This window comes from Engystomops pustulosus, chromosome 5, assembly GCF_040894005.1.
Source record: "Engystomops pustulosus chromosome 5, aEngPut4.maternal, whole genome shotgun sequence".
Lineage (NCBI taxonomy): Eukaryota > Metazoa > Chordata > Amphibia > Anura > Leptodactylidae > Engystomops > Engystomops pustulosus.
The window spans coordinates 160,707,214-160,727,151 of record NC_092415.1 but is presented as its reverse complement, the minus strand read 5'-3'; the positions used below and the strand labels follow the sequence as shown (position 1 = coordinate 160,727,151).

General features: G+C 41.5%; 2 protein-coding genes across 8 annotated transcripts in view; one reads left to right on the top strand and one right to left on the bottom strand.

The window, feature by feature from the left end:
• Positions 1-6,644, top strand: part of RARB (retinoic acid receptor beta) — a 474,419-nt gene extending 467,775 nt beyond the window's left edge. For all 7 annotated transcript variants that reach the window (XM_072153615.1, XM_072153613.1, XM_072153614.1 and 4 more), the window contains 2 exons: positions 1,768-1,926; positions 5,119-6,644. In XM_072153615.1, the coding sequence (XP_072009716.1) occupies positions 1,768-1,926; positions 5,119-5,306 (347 nt within the window). In that variant the 3' untranslated portion in view covers positions 5,307-6,644. The remainder of the gene's footprint in view (positions 1-1,767; positions 1,927-5,118) is intronic.
• Positions 6,645-6,694: 50 nt separating this feature from the next.
• TOP2B (DNA topoisomerase II beta) overlaps positions 6,695-19,938 on the bottom strand; it is a 37,229-nt gene continuing 23,985 nt past the window's right edge. Inside the window, exons 23-37 of the mRNA XM_072153611.1 lie at positions 19,590-19,790; positions 19,117-19,312; positions 18,889-18,980; positions 18,634-18,789; positions 18,167-18,250; positions 17,875-18,069; positions 17,653-17,791; positions 15,212-15,379; positions 14,719-14,956; positions 14,548-14,627; positions 13,483-13,599; positions 12,612-12,728; positions 9,884-10,009; positions 8,317-8,414; positions 6,695-7,205 (exon numbers count right to left, since the gene is read on the bottom strand). Coding sequence (XP_072009712.1) covers positions 7,044-7,205; positions 8,317-8,414; positions 9,884-10,009; positions 12,612-12,728; positions 13,483-13,599; positions 14,548-14,627; positions 14,719-14,956; positions 15,212-15,379; positions 17,653-17,791; positions 17,875-18,069; positions 18,167-18,250; positions 18,634-18,789; positions 18,889-18,980; positions 19,117-19,312; positions 19,590-19,790 — 2,169 coding nt within the window. The 3' untranslated portion in view covers positions 6,695-7,043. The remainder of the gene's footprint in view (positions 7,206-8,316; positions 8,415-9,883; positions 10,010-12,611; positions 12,729-13,482; positions 13,600-14,547; positions 14,628-14,718; positions 14,957-15,211; positions 15,380-17,652; positions 17,792-17,874; positions 18,070-18,166; positions 18,251-18,633; positions 18,790-18,888; positions 18,981-19,116; positions 19,313-19,589; positions 19,791-19,938) is intronic.

The window sequence follows — 19,938 nt, the reverse complement described above, 5'->3', positions numbered from 1 at the left end:
GACGTCCGGTGCTCTGGGTTGCTAATTATGCACGTCCTTGCCACCTCCCTCACAGTGGTGTGCATAATTAAAGGAGGTGTGCATAATTAGAAGAATCAGTAGAATAATCTACTTTATAGGAAATCAACCACTTGTATGCAGCTCTTCTAAACCAAGTACAGTTACATGCTGGCATGTACCTACAGATTGAAACAGATTAATCTTCTTTTTTCTTTAGCTCAGTTTTTTTAGAACTTTTAAAATTATGCAGAGGAGCCTCAGGGGCTCTTGTCTACAGCTATTAGAAGCAAAAAGAAGAAGAAATCCTGTTTCAGGAGGCACCCACCAGCATGTACCGTATATACTCGTGTTTAAGCCGAGTTTTTCAGCACTGGAAATGTGCTGAAAAACGTCCCCTCGGCTTATACACGAGTCAATACTTAATATATATACTTAAAAAATATAAAAAAAATAATAAACTTATATACTCACCCTCCGGTGGCCCCGACGTGCAGCGCTGCTCCCCCGATGTCCGCGCGGGTCCTCTTCTGGCTTCTGCGCGCCTCTTCTTGCTTCTCTAACTTCGTGCCGGGCGCCGCCATGTTTTTCTTCCAGACGGCGCCTAGTATGACGTCAGCAGCGGCACGTAATACTAGGCGCCGTCCACGGGAGAGCAATGGCGGCGCCCGGCACGAAGTTAGAGAAGCAAGAAGACGGGCGCGGAAGCCAGAAGAGGACCCGCGCGGACATGGGAGGAGCAGCGCTGCGCATCGGGGCCACCGGAGGGTGAGTTTTTGTTTTTTTTTAACACTGGCCAGGCTGTATACTACTGGGGGCAGGGCTGTATACTACTGGGGGCAGACTGGGCAATGCTGTATACTACTGGGGGCTGTGCTGTATACTACTGAGGGCAGGCTGGCTACATACTGGGGTGGGGTCTGTGACCAATGCATTTCCCTACCTCGGCTTATACTCGAGTCAATAGGTTTTCCCAGTTTTTGATGGTAAAATTAGGGGTCTCGGCTTATACTCGGATCGGCTTATACTCGAGTATATATACGGTATGTGTACATGGATTAAAAGCACTGCATCATTGGGCAGATTTCCTTTAAGCTACTTGATATGAAATGTTTATTCAGAGTAGAGGGCAGTGATGGTGTATTGTAAGGATCCCCATTAGTTAACGTCTAACATTGACAGATAAGCTTTGCTTCAAAGTAGAAGTTGGGCAGTGAACAATTGATAATTTATAGAATAGTATGTGTATTTTTTTCCCAAAACTATTTTAGTTTCTATACAAGAAGCTAATAATCCGTTTAGGTTAAGGGTTCGGGGACTGGAACAACCTGTACATTTTTACAAGACACATGGTAAATGTAGCAACATCCAAGGCCGTTGTCTGGAGTCGGGAGTGAGAGGCCATCGGCGCCCGCTGCCTGTGCCACTTGTGCTTGGCTGCACATTAAACAACCTTGAGTACTCTATGTATAATATATAGAAATTGCTTTAGTACAGATATGTTCTATCAAGGGAGAATAGTACATGTTGCAGTGAAGGAGTATCTGTAGTAACAGGTATCCTAGCAATATTTTTATAAAGAATTAGTCCTGAAAGGCAGTCAGATGTCAGCAGGCCAAATATAGCAACACAATTCATTCAAGCAGATGCTGAGGATTCTGGAGACTAACATTGTGCTGCCATCTAGTGGGTTACCTGTATCTGACCTTACTAAATCAGCCAAAATGAATAAGTGATCTATTTTTCTCCTCCCCCTCTTTCCTTATCTAGACCGTCAGGATCTGGAAGAACCGGCTAAAGTAGATAAGCTACAGGAGCCATTACTGGAAGCATTGAAAATTTATATCAGAAAGAGAAGACCCAACAAACCCCATATGTTTCCAAAGATTTTAATGAAGATCACAGATCTTCGCAGCATTAGTGCAAAAGGTAACGTAACAGTGGAAGTGCAGGAGCCTCTGCGCAGCTCACAGGCTTTACAGAATTTGCATCTTTTTACAGTATTATTCAGATTTTCAGTTTCACCATAAATTATGCAAAATGACATAGAACCACACTCCTTTACAAGACCAATTTGGTGGGGATCCTAGAGAGATATCACTGTTGTACATTCTTTAGAATCTTGTAAATAATAATTCTTTATTTATATAGCGCATACAGATTACACAGCGCTGCACAGAGCTTGCTAAATCAGTCCCTGTCCCCAACGGGGCTCACAATCTAATCAACCTACCAGTATGTTTTTGGAGTGTGGGAGGAAATCGGAGGAACAGGAGGAAACCCACACAAGCACAGAGAGAACATAAAAACTCTTTGCAGCTGTTGACCCTCGTACATGAGCCCAGGTCTCCAGCGCTGCAAGGCTGTAATGCTAACCACTAAGCCACCGTGATTGGCTGCTACTGATGTTTTCTGCCTGTGATATCAGTATCCTTATATGAACAGTGACATCAACCTCCCAGACCGTACACTCAGCACAGTCCAAGGGAAGGATACAATACTTTGCATCTGTTCCCCATTGCTTCCGCTTTAGCATAAAAATGGCACAGCAGGATGTTAAGATGTAGATTGTTGTATCTTTTTCCAATATACAGTACAGACAGCGAAAAAGAATGTGTCCCTCTACCAGCATATGTCTGTGTATACACTTAGCGTATTCCTTTGGAGCTTACCTGGTGTATACGCCACATAAACAAGATGTGTATGGAGCCTAACAATTATTTACATGATTTATGTACATCATGCTTTAGGATAGCCACTTAGTGATGGCCCTGGATGCAGGACTGTCAGGCCCAGCACAGAGAGAGCTTGACTTCAGTGCTAAACTCTAAACCTCCCAGACTTTATTAACCCCTTAAGGACGCAGCCATTTTGTAGCTTAAGGCTCAGCCCGATTTTTTGGATTCTGACCTGCGTCTCTTTATATGGTTATAACTTTTGAACACTGTTACTTATCAAAACGATTCTGAGATAGTTTTTTCCCCACATGTTGTACTTCATTTTAGTGGTAAATTTTGGCTGATAAGTTTTGCGTTTATTTACAAAAAAAAAGAAAATATGATAAATTTTTTGAAAAATTTGCCATTTTCGAAATTCAAAATCATTGCGTTTTCAGGCAGATAGATTTACCACCTAAATAAGTTGCTGAATAACATTTCCCATTTGTCTACTTTACATTTTCATAATTTCTGAAATGTCTGGATAATTTATTTTGATGTCACGCGGCTTACAAATAGAATATCGCTTTTCCGGATTTTCAGAATTGACTATTTTGGGGATAAATACAGTTTTGAATGAAATTTTACATATTTAGCATCAAAACCCCCTATATAACCAACCCATTTTCAAATCTGCACCCCTCAAGCTATCAGAAACCGCTTTTACGAAGATTGTTAACCCCTTGAGATCTTCATAGTAATTGAATCAAAATGGAGGTGAAATTTAGAATGGTCAAATTGTTCCCTTATACGTTCATTTAGCACTAAAATTTACACATTTCCAAAATATAAAAAGAGAAAGCCCACCATACAATTTGTTCTGCAATTTCTCCTGAGTACAAAGACCCCCCACATGTGGCCATTACTTGTTTTATGGGCGCACAGCGAGACGCAGAAGGGAAGGAGGGCGCTGCAGCTGCCAGGATTTTAGTTTCCTCATTGGCCCCTTTTGAAGGCTATAAAATTTTCGCTTTTTCGTTATTTGGGCCATGTGATGCCATTTTTTTTGCGCGATGAGATGCTTTTTCCATTGTTACCATTTTGGGGTTAGTATCACCTATTGTTGAAAATTTAGGAACTTTTTTTGAGGGCAGGAGTAGAAAAGCATCAATTCTGTACTGGATTTTTTACTCTTTTTTTTTTTGGTGTTCACCGTATAGACTAATAATCGTGTTATCTTTATTCTATGGGTCGATACGATTACGGGGATACCAGACTTGAATATATTTTCTTACGTTTTACTAAATTTGTCAAACAAAACCCTAATGTGGGGAAAAATCTATCATTTATGTATTGCCGTCTTCCAAGTGGCATAACATTGTTACTTTTTTGGCTACGGAGCTGGTTGATGGCTTATTTTTTGCGGGGCATGTTGTACTTTACACCAGTATCATGTCAGAGTACACATGGTTTTTTGATCACATTTTATAGCATTTTTTGTGGGATTGAATAGCTAAAATTCATAATTTTTGGAAGGTTTATAGCAGTTTTTTTTACGGCGTTTATCGTGGGGGTTCAATAATGATTTACTTTTATTCTACGGGTTGTTACGGACGCGGTGATACTATATATGTGGGGTTTGTGTTATGATTTAGACTTTTTTTTTAGTTATATGTCTCTTTATATGTTTTGGGGGTTTTGGGCATTTTTAGTGATTTATTACTTTATTTTTTTATTGAATAACATTTTTTTTTTACTTTTTCACTTTTATACCATGGGACATGAACAAGAAATCCTCTGATTGCTTGTTCATGATAATATTCTGCAATACTCATGTATTGCAGAGTATTATCAGTGTCGGCCTATACACTTGCATAGGCTGGCACTGTGCCAGTAAGATGACGTCACAGACGCCATCTTACCGGCAATTCTTGCAGGTAACTCTGGGGTCCAGATCGGACCCCAGATTTGCTATAGCAACGATCGGCGCCCCCTGAAAACGGTTCGGGGGGGCCGATCGTGGGGGAAAGACCCCCCAGAGGCATGTTAGATGCCGCGGTTGCGCTGACCGCGGCATTTAACGGGTTAAACGGGTCAGTCACAGCCGGCACCCCGTGTTTCCCGATGCCGGTTCGGCTCAGATCTTGAGCTGAACCGGCATGGGCTCAGCGTCCGATATATCGGCCGCTGAGCGCTAAGTCATTGAGCTCAGCGTCCGATATATCGGACGCTGAGCATTAACGGGTTAAACTAATTTACAGCTAACATCAAAGTGGATTTTCTGCATAATGCCACCACCCTGAGCAATGAAAAACACATGATCTAGAAGGTGTTAATCTGCTTTACAACATGCTGGTAGTGGTTTGCTAGTTCAATTCCTTTAACGTGCAACATTTCTATTATTTGTCGAATTGAGGCGACAACATAAATTTTTTCTTCACATTGTTTTTTCTCATCTGTGCAGGTGCAGAGCGTGTTATCACATTAAAGCTGGAAATACCCGGATCAATGCCGCCCCTCATTCAGGAAATGCTGGAGAACTCTGAAGGCCACGAGGTGTCCAGTCCAAGTGAGAAGGCACCAGAGCACAGTAACAGCATCTCATCTAATCCAGAGGAGGAGCGGGTCAGCAAATGTGCACAGGTGCAATAAGACCCGGCTCTCGACTAGACATTCCCAACACAATATGCACACAGGTAGCAAGGAGCAGCTTTCCCACCCTAAGTTGCCGAATTTGCAGATCCAAAATGTCTCAGATTCCTCAACAAAAGACCAAGCTGGATTCCATTTTTACTATATACTTTTGCTGTTTACATTCTTACCTTTGCTGGGCTCTTACAAACAGAAGACCACACTAAAGCAGCCATTTTACAGAACAAGAAATAAAGCTACGTCTATTTTCTCTTCTGATCATCAGATTGCATGATCTTTGAAGACTTTGTACATAACCTATTTACTGTTCTTTCTGCTGGATGTTCGGTGCTTTTTTTCTGTCTTGCATACATTAAATGATCAAGACAAGGTTAAAAAAAAAATGTAAAAAAAAAAAGAAACTAAAAGGACTGTTGTACGTGTCCATGTAAGGAACATAGACTGTCATATAGGTCATGACATGCCCTCAACTGCATTGCGTCCATTTCCCTGTCGGGGAGGTGGTGGAGGAACATTCACTACATTATCTGAAGCCAGTTTTGTATCTGAGTAACTGCCTGTTCCGTTAGACGACATTTTATTGTAGAATTGTCAGTGTCACTTTAAGAAGGTGGAGCAAACAGATGTGATTGTTTTGGTGGAAGATATTTCCAGGTGCATTACTGCAGTCATTGTAGCCTCAAAGGCACTTTCCAGTGTTACAATGTTTTGTCTGTTTCCTTTTTTCATGTTTACCTGTTCACAAGCCATTAGAGAATTGTTTGTGTGTGGTTCACTACTTAATGAGTGGGTATTGCAGAACAGGCTCCCCCTGATTTCCCAGAATCTGCGTCTCTTGTACTCACTACGACTCTCCAGTGTGCGGCTGGACGACCTCTTTGGCTTCTTGAGAAGGGCAGAGCGTGCTAGGAGCTGCTATTCTATAACACTAGCGTCAGCTGCAGGTTTTCTCAGCTGTTTATATAAACTAATCTAGGAAAATACTTGAGTTGTCTAGTGATCAGATGTACAAGTGGGAGGAGATACTACTTTGGCGCTCCCATCCAGCTGGCACAATATAGTACATGCCTCAGGCCCACCCATTTCATTGTTATAATCAGTTTGGATCACAGTGCCGGTGATACCACAATAGGCGATAACACATCAAAAAAGGAGTCTCTAGGTCTCATTTAAAGCACTAGTAGAAATTTTGGGGGATATTTTAGCAAGTCTGTGATGTATTCTTCACTGGCTCGGTTTGTACATTGAGATTGTTTAACAATGCTTTCTATGTTCATATACTGTTTACCTTTTTTCCATGGAGTCTCCTGGCAAAGAATAAAATATATTTATTTTAAATCTTTCACCGTCATCTTTACACGTTTAATAGAAGACACTGCAGACGTAACCAATTTCCAATTTTTTTTGCTTTTAATATTTTTTACTTCATTTTAAAAAGCAGGTTGCTGCGTCTCCCCTCTGGATTTCATCGGGACAATTAAAATGTGCGCTGGAGCGCGGCAGTCTAAAACATTTCTACAAGGCAAATTGGAACGAGTACATGACATTTCATGAGTAAAAAAGAGCAGAAAACTGTATGTGTAACAACAAATGTTAAAATGCCTACACAATAATAAAAAACATCAAATACATTATCACATAAAATAAGACAATGTACAAAAGTCTGCAACAGGAGGGACAAAAGGACTACACAAGATACTTTGTTGGAAAACATTTGCGTGCTCCTCGGGCACATAACTAATACATAACAAAATCATCGTCTTCATCATCGGATTCTGCAAAATATTTCACTTCTTTCCTGGCCCGGCCTGGCCTGGGTCGTGTCGCACTTTCAGAGTTTGCTTCTGATGGGAAGATGTCTGTGTCGGAATCCATGTCAAATGCTGATTTCTTAGACTTCTGAGGGAAAAGCAGGTATAAGGAAGAGTCAGATAAGAAGGTGAAACCCGTAACCAACCCAACAGTTTATAATGAGGCTGGGAACAGACTTCAGGCAATGGAGCACAACATTCACAGATTCTGATAGATGCCTCCACTTTATAAGAGGAACATCATCCAAGGCCTCGTTCACACCTGCATCTGTGTGTAAGTGAAGGCCATCTGTTCCGTTCACCTTCTGTTACACATCTGTTAACAATGGAAAGAATATGCAGATTGCTGCCCTAATTACTCTGCTAATAATAATGGATTGTGTAACGCCACTGCCTAATGCAGGTGTGTACTTGGCCTAAGCCATAAGTTCTCAGACCACGAGGTGCATACAAACCAACTAATTTGTGTTACATCATTCATAACCGAGACCCAGTGGATCTACCAATCTCTTAAGATTCAAAAAGCAAAAAGGTGCAAATAGCGGCAAACGCTGCCCCATCATGCCAGCAGTGTGGACGCCATCGCTTGCTCATATATAGTATTAGGGGACATTTACTTTTACTGGGCAACCCCTTTAATGGCTGATCGCACAGATATCTCCTGGGGATTCAGCTCCACGTTATCAGATAGGCGTGACGGCACAGTGTACACATGCAGGCCATATTAACCCCTTAAGGACCTGGCAGTGTTATGTTTTTGGTTTTCACTTTCTGTACTTGTGTACAAAGGAGGTCACTGGATGATTAAGGTCTCGCTCATGGTTAATGTGCCTTTAAAAAAATGACAATAACCCAACCACCTCTTACATGTTGGGATCGGTCTGCACAGCACAGACAGAAAAGCACATTTGCAGTTTCGGTAACAATCAGGAAAGTCCAATACTGAAACGGTTCGTCTCATCACAGACTAAAAGTGAGGCAAATTAAGAAGAATGGCATAAATGTGTAACACAAAAGTCTCTATACAAATAGTATCACTGACTGTCCATGTATTTATACAAAGGATAAAGCCAGGTTATCAATCCTGGACAGGAGTCACATATCAAGACTAGACACGTGGCCTCACCTCAGACACAAGTAGCTGAGGAACAAATAAGATCTGTGCATTGATCAAGCTGTTTGTGACGTCAGTGTCTTACCTTGCTGGATGTGGACTTGGTTGCAGATTTTTTTCCGGGATTGTAGTCCCCTTCATTCTCTGAATCGGACGTTTTTCTTTTCCTTCCTCTTCCTTTTGCTATTAAGTACAGTATAGCATTAATAACGTAGAACAGTTTTAAAGGCAATGAGGCCCCCTACTGGTGAACTGCAGATACAGACAGATTTAACAAGGATCATGTTTTTTAGGGCCTTGTCAGACATCTGATACCAAGACTTATAAACCTTATAATATCTACTGCAGCAAGGTTTAAAAATCCAACAATTCTGTGGATGAAACTTTTTCAGTTGAGAGAATAAAAAGGCTGCGGAGCTGCAGCTACTTCCTCCATCACAACAAAGAACATGCATTCTGGTCTATGGAGATTTTGCCTTTAAAGGACAGCTGTCATCAGGTCTGTGTCACTTGTCCTGTCACTACTACCTGTTGGAGCAGCTCACAAGGATTCCATCCCAGCCTTTATCTAGTTATTTCATACATTATTCATTATAAAATCACATATTCTTTATTATGTAAATGCGGCTGGTCACATGGTCAGAGGCAGTGATGTCACCCCTGTTACCCCTCCCCTCTCCTCCCCCTGCTCATGTCTGTGTGTAATGTATAGTAAAGCATGGCTAGTGTGTGCTGCATCTGCTGACATGCTGCATCCTCCTAATATACAGGTGAGAGACACAGACATCAGCTACACATGAATCTGACATGTTCTGCTGTTACATGGCTGCCTGGAGCTGCTGTATCTCTCCTAAACACACGCACATGCACACACAGGCTGCAGGGGGCGCCAGCACCAGGAAGCACATCATTATACAGCCTCACATCATTATACAGGCTGTCAGTCATGCACTGGGGGTGTGGCTGTGCCTCCCACTCATGAATAAGCTGGACAGCTTGAATGTGCTAATGCTTCATTGGACATTTCACAGGTCATTTGCATACAGCTTTAGGACCTCATTGCTTAGGTTTACAGGCATGTAGAGGGACAATGAAGGGATAGAGGCAATGCTCTCTAATGGCAGTTTATGAAAATATATTTAGTTTAGGGGGGTTATTTTGCATGACGGGTTCTTTTTAAAGCAGTACAGAGTCTTAAAGGGCGTCTTAAAATACTCTGCTAGGGATTCTCGCAATTAAAAAAGAAAGTACAATTTCCAGAATTTCCTCTCAGTGCTACCTTAAAAGGGTTTTCACACAAATCAAAGTTAGGCCCTATCCACAGGATAGGTCCCAACTTGCTAATGAGTGGTCCAAATTAGGTAGTTGGGACCCCTTGTTTTCGTAAATCTGTGTGTGTGGGGGGGGTCTCTTTACAATCAGTACCACAGTACAATCAGTTTGATTAGCAACTGAGAAGGTAGAATTCTGTCTCACTTCATCCCAAAAAACCCACACGCTTTGCAAATAAAAAATTAGTTAGGTTAAAGCTGGAGCAATGTAAAGCTGCTAATAGCAGGTAAACAGGGTAAAGGTGCACGGCTGCAATGTCTTATCAGGAGGACACGTGCTGGGCAGACAGGAGAACATAATAACAATAATATAATACTTGCCTTTGGGTGTTGTAGTTTTCTTTGGGCCTCCAAATTCCAAATCAGAGTCTGAATTCACAAAAACGTCAGACTTCTTTGGCTTTGGCGGTCGTTTCTGTTTTGGGGTGGTTTCTGAAGAGGTTTTTGCTGGAAGTGTAAAAGAGTAGACGTGAGCCGTGAGGTTCAGTAAAGGAATATTCATGGTTTATTTCCAGGGTTTTCTGTATTTATTGCTCTTATTAACAGTGTAATCAACAAATTTGCATATTACAACCAATATTATGTGCGATACCTAGAGGTAATTTAAAAAGATTATAGACTAAAATTATCAGATTGCGCATGACAAAGCATTGGAAATCATAAAAGGACTAATGGAAGTGACATATTAGGCGGCTATATTCATTAATGACTAATGCAGGCACAACATGCTGCTTTCTATAAAACATAAAACAAAAGTTTATGCAGCTAAACACCAGAAATAAATCCATTTCAAACATTTAAGAGCAGATGCTATAATGGAGCCGGAATTTATATTATGTGGTAAAAAATACCAAATGTATTGATACTTAAAACAACAATAAAAAGAGGGGTGTCCATCACACATCTGCCACAATAGGTCAGTATTTAAGCTCCCCACAGTGGCCTTAGTGTCCCTCTACTCCCAACATGGAATCCCAGTAATTAGTAGTACAGACAAATAACACCAATTGCATCTCGTTATATCGGTCAGACCGGTGTGCAATAAATAATGTCCATGTATTAGGGGTGATAAACCAAATCAAAAAGGTGCCTTTTATGTGGGACACCCTGTCCTGCCCTCACCGCCGGCTCGGTGTCTCTGCAGTTTTGGGGGTAGTAGGAACGGAGGTGCTGGGCGCGGTCAGCCATGACATGCGACACAGCATGAATTTACACCCCGCATAAAAAAAGGCAATTGTTTCAGATGGTTTCTCACCCCTAAGGAAGCCGCAGGTCTGCAGTGGTACATGTGGGGCCGAAGCCTTCACCAGCTACACGGACTCTGGTGATATGCACCCATTATTATTTATTGCTCACAGGTTTGACCTATATGACGAGATGCAATTGGGGTCATTTGTCTGTATTTCTAATTACAGGGATTCCATGTTGGGAGTAGAGGGATACAAAGGCATCAATGGGGAGTTCAAACACTGATGTGTGATGGACACACTGTTTTCAGTGTGGTTTTAAAGTAGCATATCAATATATTTGGTATTTTATACTACATGATGGAATTTTTTTTTTCTGTATTGGCCTAGGGCAGTGATGGCGAACCTTTTAGAGACCGAGTGCCCAAACTGCAACCCAAAACCTAATTACTTATCGCAAAGTGCCAGTACGGCAATTTAACCTGAAAACTGACGGTTTAGTTTAGAATCAATAAAATGATATATTCCCGATCAGAGGCAGCTTTCCTCCCATTGCGTTTTATTCGCATTTCAAAACTCCTATACTTGTTTCATACGTGTGACATTGAGGAAGAGGCAGCAGTCCTATACACACTGAAACGCCACTTTTACACCATTTTACATCACATAAAGGAGTAATAAAAAGTTATCAAAAGGTCACACAGTCCTCAAAATAGTAGCAATGAAAACAACGGCTCATTAAGAAAAAAAAAATCACACCTCCCCAGCTCCGTGCACTAAAGTTATTAGCGTCACAAGATGGCAAAACTATTTTCTTTTTCCTATACTGGTTTAATTATTGAAAAAAAGCGTAGATGGGCAGAGGGTGGGCGGCCAGAGTTAGGGCTGGGGGGGGGGGGGGATGTGGGTAATGCGGCATCTGGAGATCTGGGCAGTGGGTTTATGAGGCATGAGTTCCAGGGGAGGGGGTGATGGGGGGGTGCAGTGACCGGAGTCGGGGAGGGGGGGGGGGGGCGGGGGGTTAGCGAGAGCGGCCGGAGTTCAATTGCAGTAGTGGGCGGAGGGTCTAGCGGGCGAAGTACGGGCGGGGTAGCGTTCGGAGTCTGTTGCGGTAGCGGGCGAGGTTTGGGCCGAGGTGGGGTTTGTGGTAGCAGGCAGAATTCCGCCGGGTGGTGGGATTTGCAGTAGTGGGCAGGGTGTTCTGGGAGTTTCCGCGGCTTGCGGGCGAAGTTTTAGGGGAGGGGCGGGAGCGGGCAGGAAACCCGTGTTCCTCCGGCTTCTTCTGTTCTGCACACAGTAAGGTGCCCAGCGCTGGCAGCATAATGACATCATTACGCTGCCAGCGCTGGGACGCTTACCGTCCTGTGCGCTGCAGTCATCAGTGTGACAGAGCAGGCAGTGTCAGCGCCCTGCTCGGTCATGGATTTTAGCACGGCTCCGATACTACTTAAACCTGAGTTAAATTCAAAGGACCCGCGTGCCAGCACTGAGGGCTCTGCGTGCCCTCTCTGGCACGCGTGCCATAGGTTCGCCACCGCTGGCCTAGGGGATATGAAAGCCACAAATAGGGTATAGTCACCCCGCAGCATGGTGCAGCAGTAGACACCATTCTGATCGAGTAAAGAGGCTCAGTCGTCACATCATGCATTGCAGCCTGTCGATGCTGCGTCACTGTTGAGCCTCCGTATACAAATAGACGCCCAGCGGGGATAGGCAACATTTGTTGCTACTTTCATACCCACTGGGGCCAAACTTAAATAAATACCAGACATCACCTTTAAGTAAGTGTCTGGTAAGGTGGCAAACAGCATAACTTTCCCAACACAAAAATTATATCAACCCATGAATATAGAAAAACATACCTTTCTTCGAAGATGGTTTGCTTGTTGGTTTCTCTGTGGATTTGAAGCTAAATGTTGAAGAGTATAGGGGGGAAGGTTCATCATCCTCATCATCTGTGTTAAATTTGGGGAGATCTTCTAATAATAATAAAAAAAATAAATAAAATAAATAAATAAAATAAATAAATAAATAAATAAATAAATAAATATATATATATATATATATATATATATATATATATATATATATATACATACACACATACACATATATACATACACATAAATCCTCCTGACAATAAAGCCTCACAAGTTGTAAAGCCTGAAGACCATAAAATACAGAGAACTAAAATGATGGGACAGCAGCGCTCAGCCGAGGGTGCCCTGTATATCTGCACCTCTCTGAGCCCAGCACGGGGTGTATGGATTCACAGAAATACTATAGAGGGAGAGACAAGCAGAAATAAGGCACGGGACAGACAGCTAAGCTCTTCTGCCCTTCATTTTTGAAATTTGACGCTGATCCAAAGCAGATGTTTGTTAGACTAAAATATATAATGTAAATGGTTCATTAATCAACTTTCGATAAATCATACGAGCAAATAAAAGAAACTAAGATATCTGAAAGGAAATGCTCCACTGCTGCCGCCCTCCTGCTGCTGCCAACTTGTTAAATGGATATCACTCAGATCTCTGTTACTGAGTTCTGTCTTGTTCCACAAGGATTAAAGCGCAAAAGAGAAGTCTATGGAGAGGAGGGGAAGTCGCTGAGGAGAGGCTTTTGGAGACAAATAAACCGTTTTTCTCAATCTTATCAGCAGAGGTAATGTCCTATATGATCCCACGGAGGCTGGAATTCTAGAGTCAGATATACATTAGATACAACTCATACCTTTATCTTTTTTAGCGGAAGTTTTGCTGGTGTTTTTTTCTGAAGATTTGTAGCTAAATGGTGAGGAGTAGAGGGGCGAAGACTCTTCTTCATCACTGTTATATTTCATGACGTCATCTAACAAATACAAAAATGAAAACGGTCAATATAAAACCCATTTTTACAGATTTCCTGTATTTATTGCATACCCTGCACCAACAAATGTTGAACAGGATCCATAAATGTAAGGTCAGAGGTCAGAGTCATTGTGAGGACGCAAAAAGATTCCAACTGCAGACTCGTTCAGGGTCTTAAAGTCTCCTGACATGGAACAGAAACAGCCTTCCATTTATTCTAGCAAGGTCAATCTCTTTATAAGATAATAGTATAAAAGTTTGATTGTTGATTTCATTGCAACTTGATGGAGAAATGAGATTGAGAGCACATGACAGTCACAAGCTGCCAGATCATTGTTCAGAGTATCAGCCCTATGAGGGCAGAGGCACATGGCGCCATTGAAAGCAATACTTTTTAAGGACCCGTTGTAAAAGTAGAGAATGCCCTAGTCAGGACTATTTTTCACAGCTACTCCTGGACTATAGTCCTTAAGCAACTGTGAAAACCAAATTTTAGACTGCAGCCTGTCAGGGCCGTTAAAGAAAACCCCAGATGTTATTCATGCCGATTTTTGCATCTTTGGCACTGGAGGAAAATGCACCCTCGCCTTCATATACTTGGGGCAGCAAGTCATGCCGCCCCATCCCCCCCCCCCCACTACTGAAATGTTTGCTACAATCTGGTTTGTAAAGTGATTTGTTCTCCATGTTGAAGATGTAACATGTGCATAGATCATGCATTTCCCTTATGGTACAAGAATATTTATAGTAAAAGGGAAGGACGTGCTCCTGAACATCTGCTGTGATCAGACTTTTGGAAGGTTAAAGAATTACTTTTTTAGGAAATTCTGTGTATGATAAGTGTGTGACAATCCTCCAGGTATAAGCTGTGTACATACAGTAGATGATGTACTGTGGAATATTCATTTGAGCCTCCAATTTAAAGCAAAAAGGAAACATTAAAATTTACCATCATTTATTTTTGTAGAAAACGAAGCGGACGAAAAAATATCATCTAAATCTTTTTTCTTCTGTGTTTCTGTCTTTTTTCTAAAGAGAGGAAAAGATATCATAATTATTTAAGAATATTACAATTGTAGATATTGTTATGTGGAGACAATATAGTATAGTAGATACACACTCTGTGGACTTTGTGGATTTGAAAGAGGAGAAATCATATTCATCTTTTTCTGGACTGTCTGAAAGGACGTCGTCATCATCATCATTTTGACTGTTTGGAATCGGAGAGGATTTTGGCTTTAAATCATTCAGGTTGTTATTATTATTACTACTACTAATAATAATTCGGTCATCATCGTCATCATCATCATCTGCATCTTCTTCCTCCGAAAAGTCGAATGTATACTTGGGTCGCTCAGCTGTGGAGGAAAAAAAATTGTCAGGATCACACTAGGAGCATTACCAGTCTAGAAATGTTACAACATATATTACCCGATGCATTTTTGGGGGTTTTGATGGAAGGGAAGACCACATAATAGTGTTATGTAAAACTACAGAATTGTATCAGAAGATATTTGTGACTCCCACCAACAAGGGGTGGGAGCTTGTGATAAATGAAGGTGTATATTGGGGCAGCACACAATAATCCTCACTTAGAAAGCCATTAAACTTACCAGCCGCTCTCCTTAGTAAGTTATCCCGAGGTATAACTACAGGCTCTACCACTTCTGCTTCTTCTACATCACTGTCCGACTTAGATTCATCTTCTGACCATGGGTTTCTCTTCTTTCCTTTTTTGACTGGGGGTTTTGGCGTCAAAGAATTCTTTTTAGCTCTAGAACCTAAGAAAGTAAAATATTTAAAAATATCTGCATAAACCAAATTAAATAGCCTTGTGAAAACAAAGACAAGAAAATTATTCAATTTCAGTTCATTGCTAAATTAGAGAGCCTGACTGATCATGAGACTGGGGGTCCTGTTCCCACTTATTAATGGAATGATAGGCCAAGCAGACGTTTTCCTCGGACTCTGCTATCTGCTATGGCATTCATTTTTAATGAAAATGCTGTATGTAGCCGAGTGTTGTTCACGGCAATTTGTTCTTCAGGAGGCAGCCACCCAGCTAAAGCCACCCAGCCTCCTGTTGTCTGTCGGCGCACTGAAAGTGACCGCTATGGCACAGATTTAAATAAGCCATAGTTTTTAAACATCCCTTTCCCGCAATGGGTTGGTCATACAAGTCCCACGGACACATCTGTGAGTCCACAAAGGCAAGAGGCATCTCTACGGCCAGAGATAGTTCCTACAGACCCGGAATTGGAATACCGTCCAATTTGGAATACCTTAAATACGGCCATTTTCATACATTCTTGTGTGTGAAGTCTAAGGATATTTCCACACTAAACGAAGCATGGCACCCAACTGCAAACAAGGAGAAAAAACAGAGGACGCCCTCTCTTTCCCCAGTGCACGGTACGGTGCCAAGAATGCGCGCACTGTAACGCTGCCATAGGCGTCTATGGGGACATATATATATACCTGTGTGAAGAAGGCACTCCCAGCAATATTAACCCCTTAACGCTCTGCGCCGTAGCTCTACGGCGCAGAGGTATAAGGGATGTATGAAGAGGGCTCACGGGCTGAGTCCTCTTCATACAGAGGTGGGGGTTTTTGCATTTTGCACAAAACCCCCACCGCTAATAACCGCGGTCGGTGCTTGCACCGATCGCGGCTATTAACCCCCTAAACGCCGCCGGCAAAGTCGCCGGCGGCGTTTAAAAGACGGTGGCGCGTGGGCGCCGCCATCTTTTTTTGATCGCCACGCCCCCGAACGTCATCGGGGGGCGGCGATCAGTTGCCATGGTAGCCTCGTGTCTTCTTTTGACACGAGGCTATCTGGCAGCTGCATATTCGTTACAATGAGCCAGTGGCTCATTGTAATGAATGTGCTGCAAAAATGCCATATATTGCAATACAGAAGTATTGCAGTATATGGTAGCAGCGATCTGACCATCTAGGGTTAATGTACCCTAGATGGTCTAAAAGATAGTGAAAAAAAAAAGTTTAAAAAATAAAAAAAATTAATAAAATATTAAAAGTTCAAATCACCCCCCTTTCCCTAGAACGGATATAAAACATAATAAACAGTAAAAATCACAGACATATTAGGTATCGCCGCGTCCCAAAATGCCCGATCTATCAAAATATAAAAATGGTTACGGCCGGCGGTGACCTCCGAGGCGGGAAATGGCGCCCAAATGTCCGAAACGCGACTTTTACACCTTTTTACATAACATAAAAAATGAAATAAAAAATGATCAAAATGTCGCACAGACCTCAAAACAGTAGCAATGAAAACGTCGCCTCATTTCGCAAAAAATGACCCCTCACACATCTCCGTGCCCCAAAGTATGAAAAAGTTATTAGCGTCAGAAGATGGCAAAAAATGTTTTTTCTTTTTTGTACACATTTGTTTCATTTTTGAAAATGTATTAAAACACAATAAAACCTATATAAATTTGGTATCACCGCGATCGCACCGAACCAAAGAATAAAGTAGGCGTGTTATTTGGAGCGAAGAGTGAAAGTCGTAAAAACTGAGCCCACAAGAACGTGTTTTTTTTTCAATTTTTCCACATTTGGAATTTTTTTTCAGCTTCGCAGTATACGGCATGTTAAAATAAATAACATTACGGGAAAGTAAAATTTGTTACGCACAAAATAAGCCCTCACACAGGTCTGTACACGGAAAAATGAAAAAGTTATGGATTTTTGAAGTTGGAGAGCGAGAAATGAGGCGAAAAACCCTGCGTCCTTAAGGGGTTAAAGAACCTGTGCAGGGATACCCTACACAATCTGACATCAGGCATGTCCAGTTGGGGGCCAATTAGCCTTTACAAATCAGATATGTGAGCAATCACACAGCAGGGATTTACTATAAAGGAGTAGAAAATATTTCCTTCCCTTGTCCTCACCACAAAGGAATATACATTTATGATGTATCATAAACATCTGAAGCTATTGGTACATGTGCTTCTGGTGACTAGTCTACATACAGAAATTTATGCTCAATAGTAAAACATCAGTCATGTATGAGCTGCGTAATCTCACATACCAGGTTCCTTTTCTTTTCTTTCTCTCTTAGGCTTCACAGGTTTTACAGGGGTAGTTGTCTGCGAGTCTTCTCCCCCTCCCTCTGTGGTGCCAAACTCATCATCAAATTCTAGTTTCAGCGCTAGAGAGTCAATTTCACCCTACAAAGAGAGAATGTGTAAAAAATTTCATTTTGTGTACTAAAAACACGTCTCTTTGCAGTTGATGACAGACTAGCCCTTACCTTCTTCTTCTTGAGCATCTTCTTACTGGCATCAGCTTTCATTGCAGTAATTTGGGGCTCTATTCTTCTGCCGTACATGGACGGCAAGGTCTCCTCTAACTGCATCTTCTTCATTTTTGGTTTCCCTATTTTACCCTTTATTGCTTTGCTCGTTAATCCAGCTAAGAAGTCTTCTTTTTCCTGTGCTTCCACTCTCTAAACAGCAAAGACATGGAAATGACTTGAGGTCCAATTGTCTGTATAATATAGTGTATATTCAGTAGCATAAAGCAGGTTCCAACTCAAAACTTACCTCAAGCTCTTCAATAAAAGCCGCCAGATCTTCTTTCCAGAGGTCAGACGGAGATTTTCTCTTCAGGTCATTTAATTCCTTTGTCTAAAATAAATACATTTTACATTACTTGCTTTTTAAATAACTATTATGTCCAGACTAAAGTGACCAAAAAAACGACAAGGTGCAGATTTAAAAATCCAAAAATATGTCAGTCTGTTCAACAGATCTTATCAGAAAAACCCAGCATACAATACTCCAGGCCGTGCATGAAACTTGACCATTAGGGTGCAATCACACATGGCACTTGAATCAGGCCGATTGCATATGTGTTTCCATGGAAATGCATATACAAGACACCGGGTGCTGTTTATCTCATATATTTGCATGGAAACACATATGTGATCAGACAGGTGCGCCCCGGGCCAGTTGCATTTAATTTGTAAATGCAAGCACCATGTGTGACCTAGAAAGCATTGGAACCATACCTTCATATCCCTCTGTTTAATCAGCTCTTCAACTTTCTCCTTGGAAAGACTCCACAGAGACATGTTAAGAATGTAGTTAAAATCTGGCCCAGACGTGGTGCCCGAATCTGACGAATTATCCTCATTGGGATCATGGATATCGTCTTCCTCTGCAGACTGTAAAAAGACATTGATAGGTAGGACAAATGTCAGACATACACATCATTATCCATGATGTAATAAAGCTAAGAAGTGATCTGGCACAGTGGAACGTACCTTTTCCTGTGACTCTTTCCAAGCTTTAACAGGGTCAGATTCGTATCCCTTCTGTAACAACATCTGAAGTAGTTCCCTTTTGGTCTTGTTTTCTAAAAACATCAATTTATTTAGTGATCACTATGGCAACACATAAAATACTTCAAATTACAAAATGACATCCAGTTACTGGCAAAAGATCCATTACAGTAAAAGACAAGGCACAAACTCTTCACAATAAATTATTACCTATGGCCATTTTCCCTTGAATCTTCTCAAGGATAAACCTGGCCTGATTGTTCAGTTTTGCAGCCTCGGCTCCCAGCATTCCCACTAGCCATTCTTTTCGTAGACCATAGTAATGTAATCTTAAATCAAAAAATTCCTTAAGAATATCCTGTACAGTTTCATATTTCTTAAGACAGCCCATGTGATCAAACAATACCTAAAAGAAAAGGAAAATCATCATGGTCATAGATATTTGAAATCCCTAAATAGGGTCCACCAAGATTCAAACATATCTGACTGCAAGGGTACAATGATCACACCCTCAAAAACTGGAACGTCTTTCCAAACAGAGGCTAACGTGAAGGAATCTCTGAAATATTGTATACATTTTACATTGCATGGAAATAAATTAAGTTCTAACTCAACTGAAAAACAGCAAAATTAATGTAAAGAATTACTGATTGCCATGTCCATCCATTATAGATACTACATACCATAGAATTGCAGGTGAGAGACGTCTGAAGCTTGAAGACCTTGTGTAAGCCTGCAGCTTCTGCTTGAGCCAGTTTTTCTTCTGTCATTTTCACAACAAATTTCACAGTTGTATCTGTGTGATACTCCTTGTAATCCGATATCAGAGCCGGGGTTTTATCTGTGCCATTAAGCATAGGCTCCAAAACCTGCTCCTTGTAAACCTATTGAGAGATGATGCATTCGTAATCACGATACAACATTAGACTACAAAAATGTGTTGCCTGGGATCCCAAATCATGAGCAAAGCTACTCGTCCCCAGCCTGTATTTACATTACATGGAGAGAGATAAGGGGTCCAGGCATAGGCTT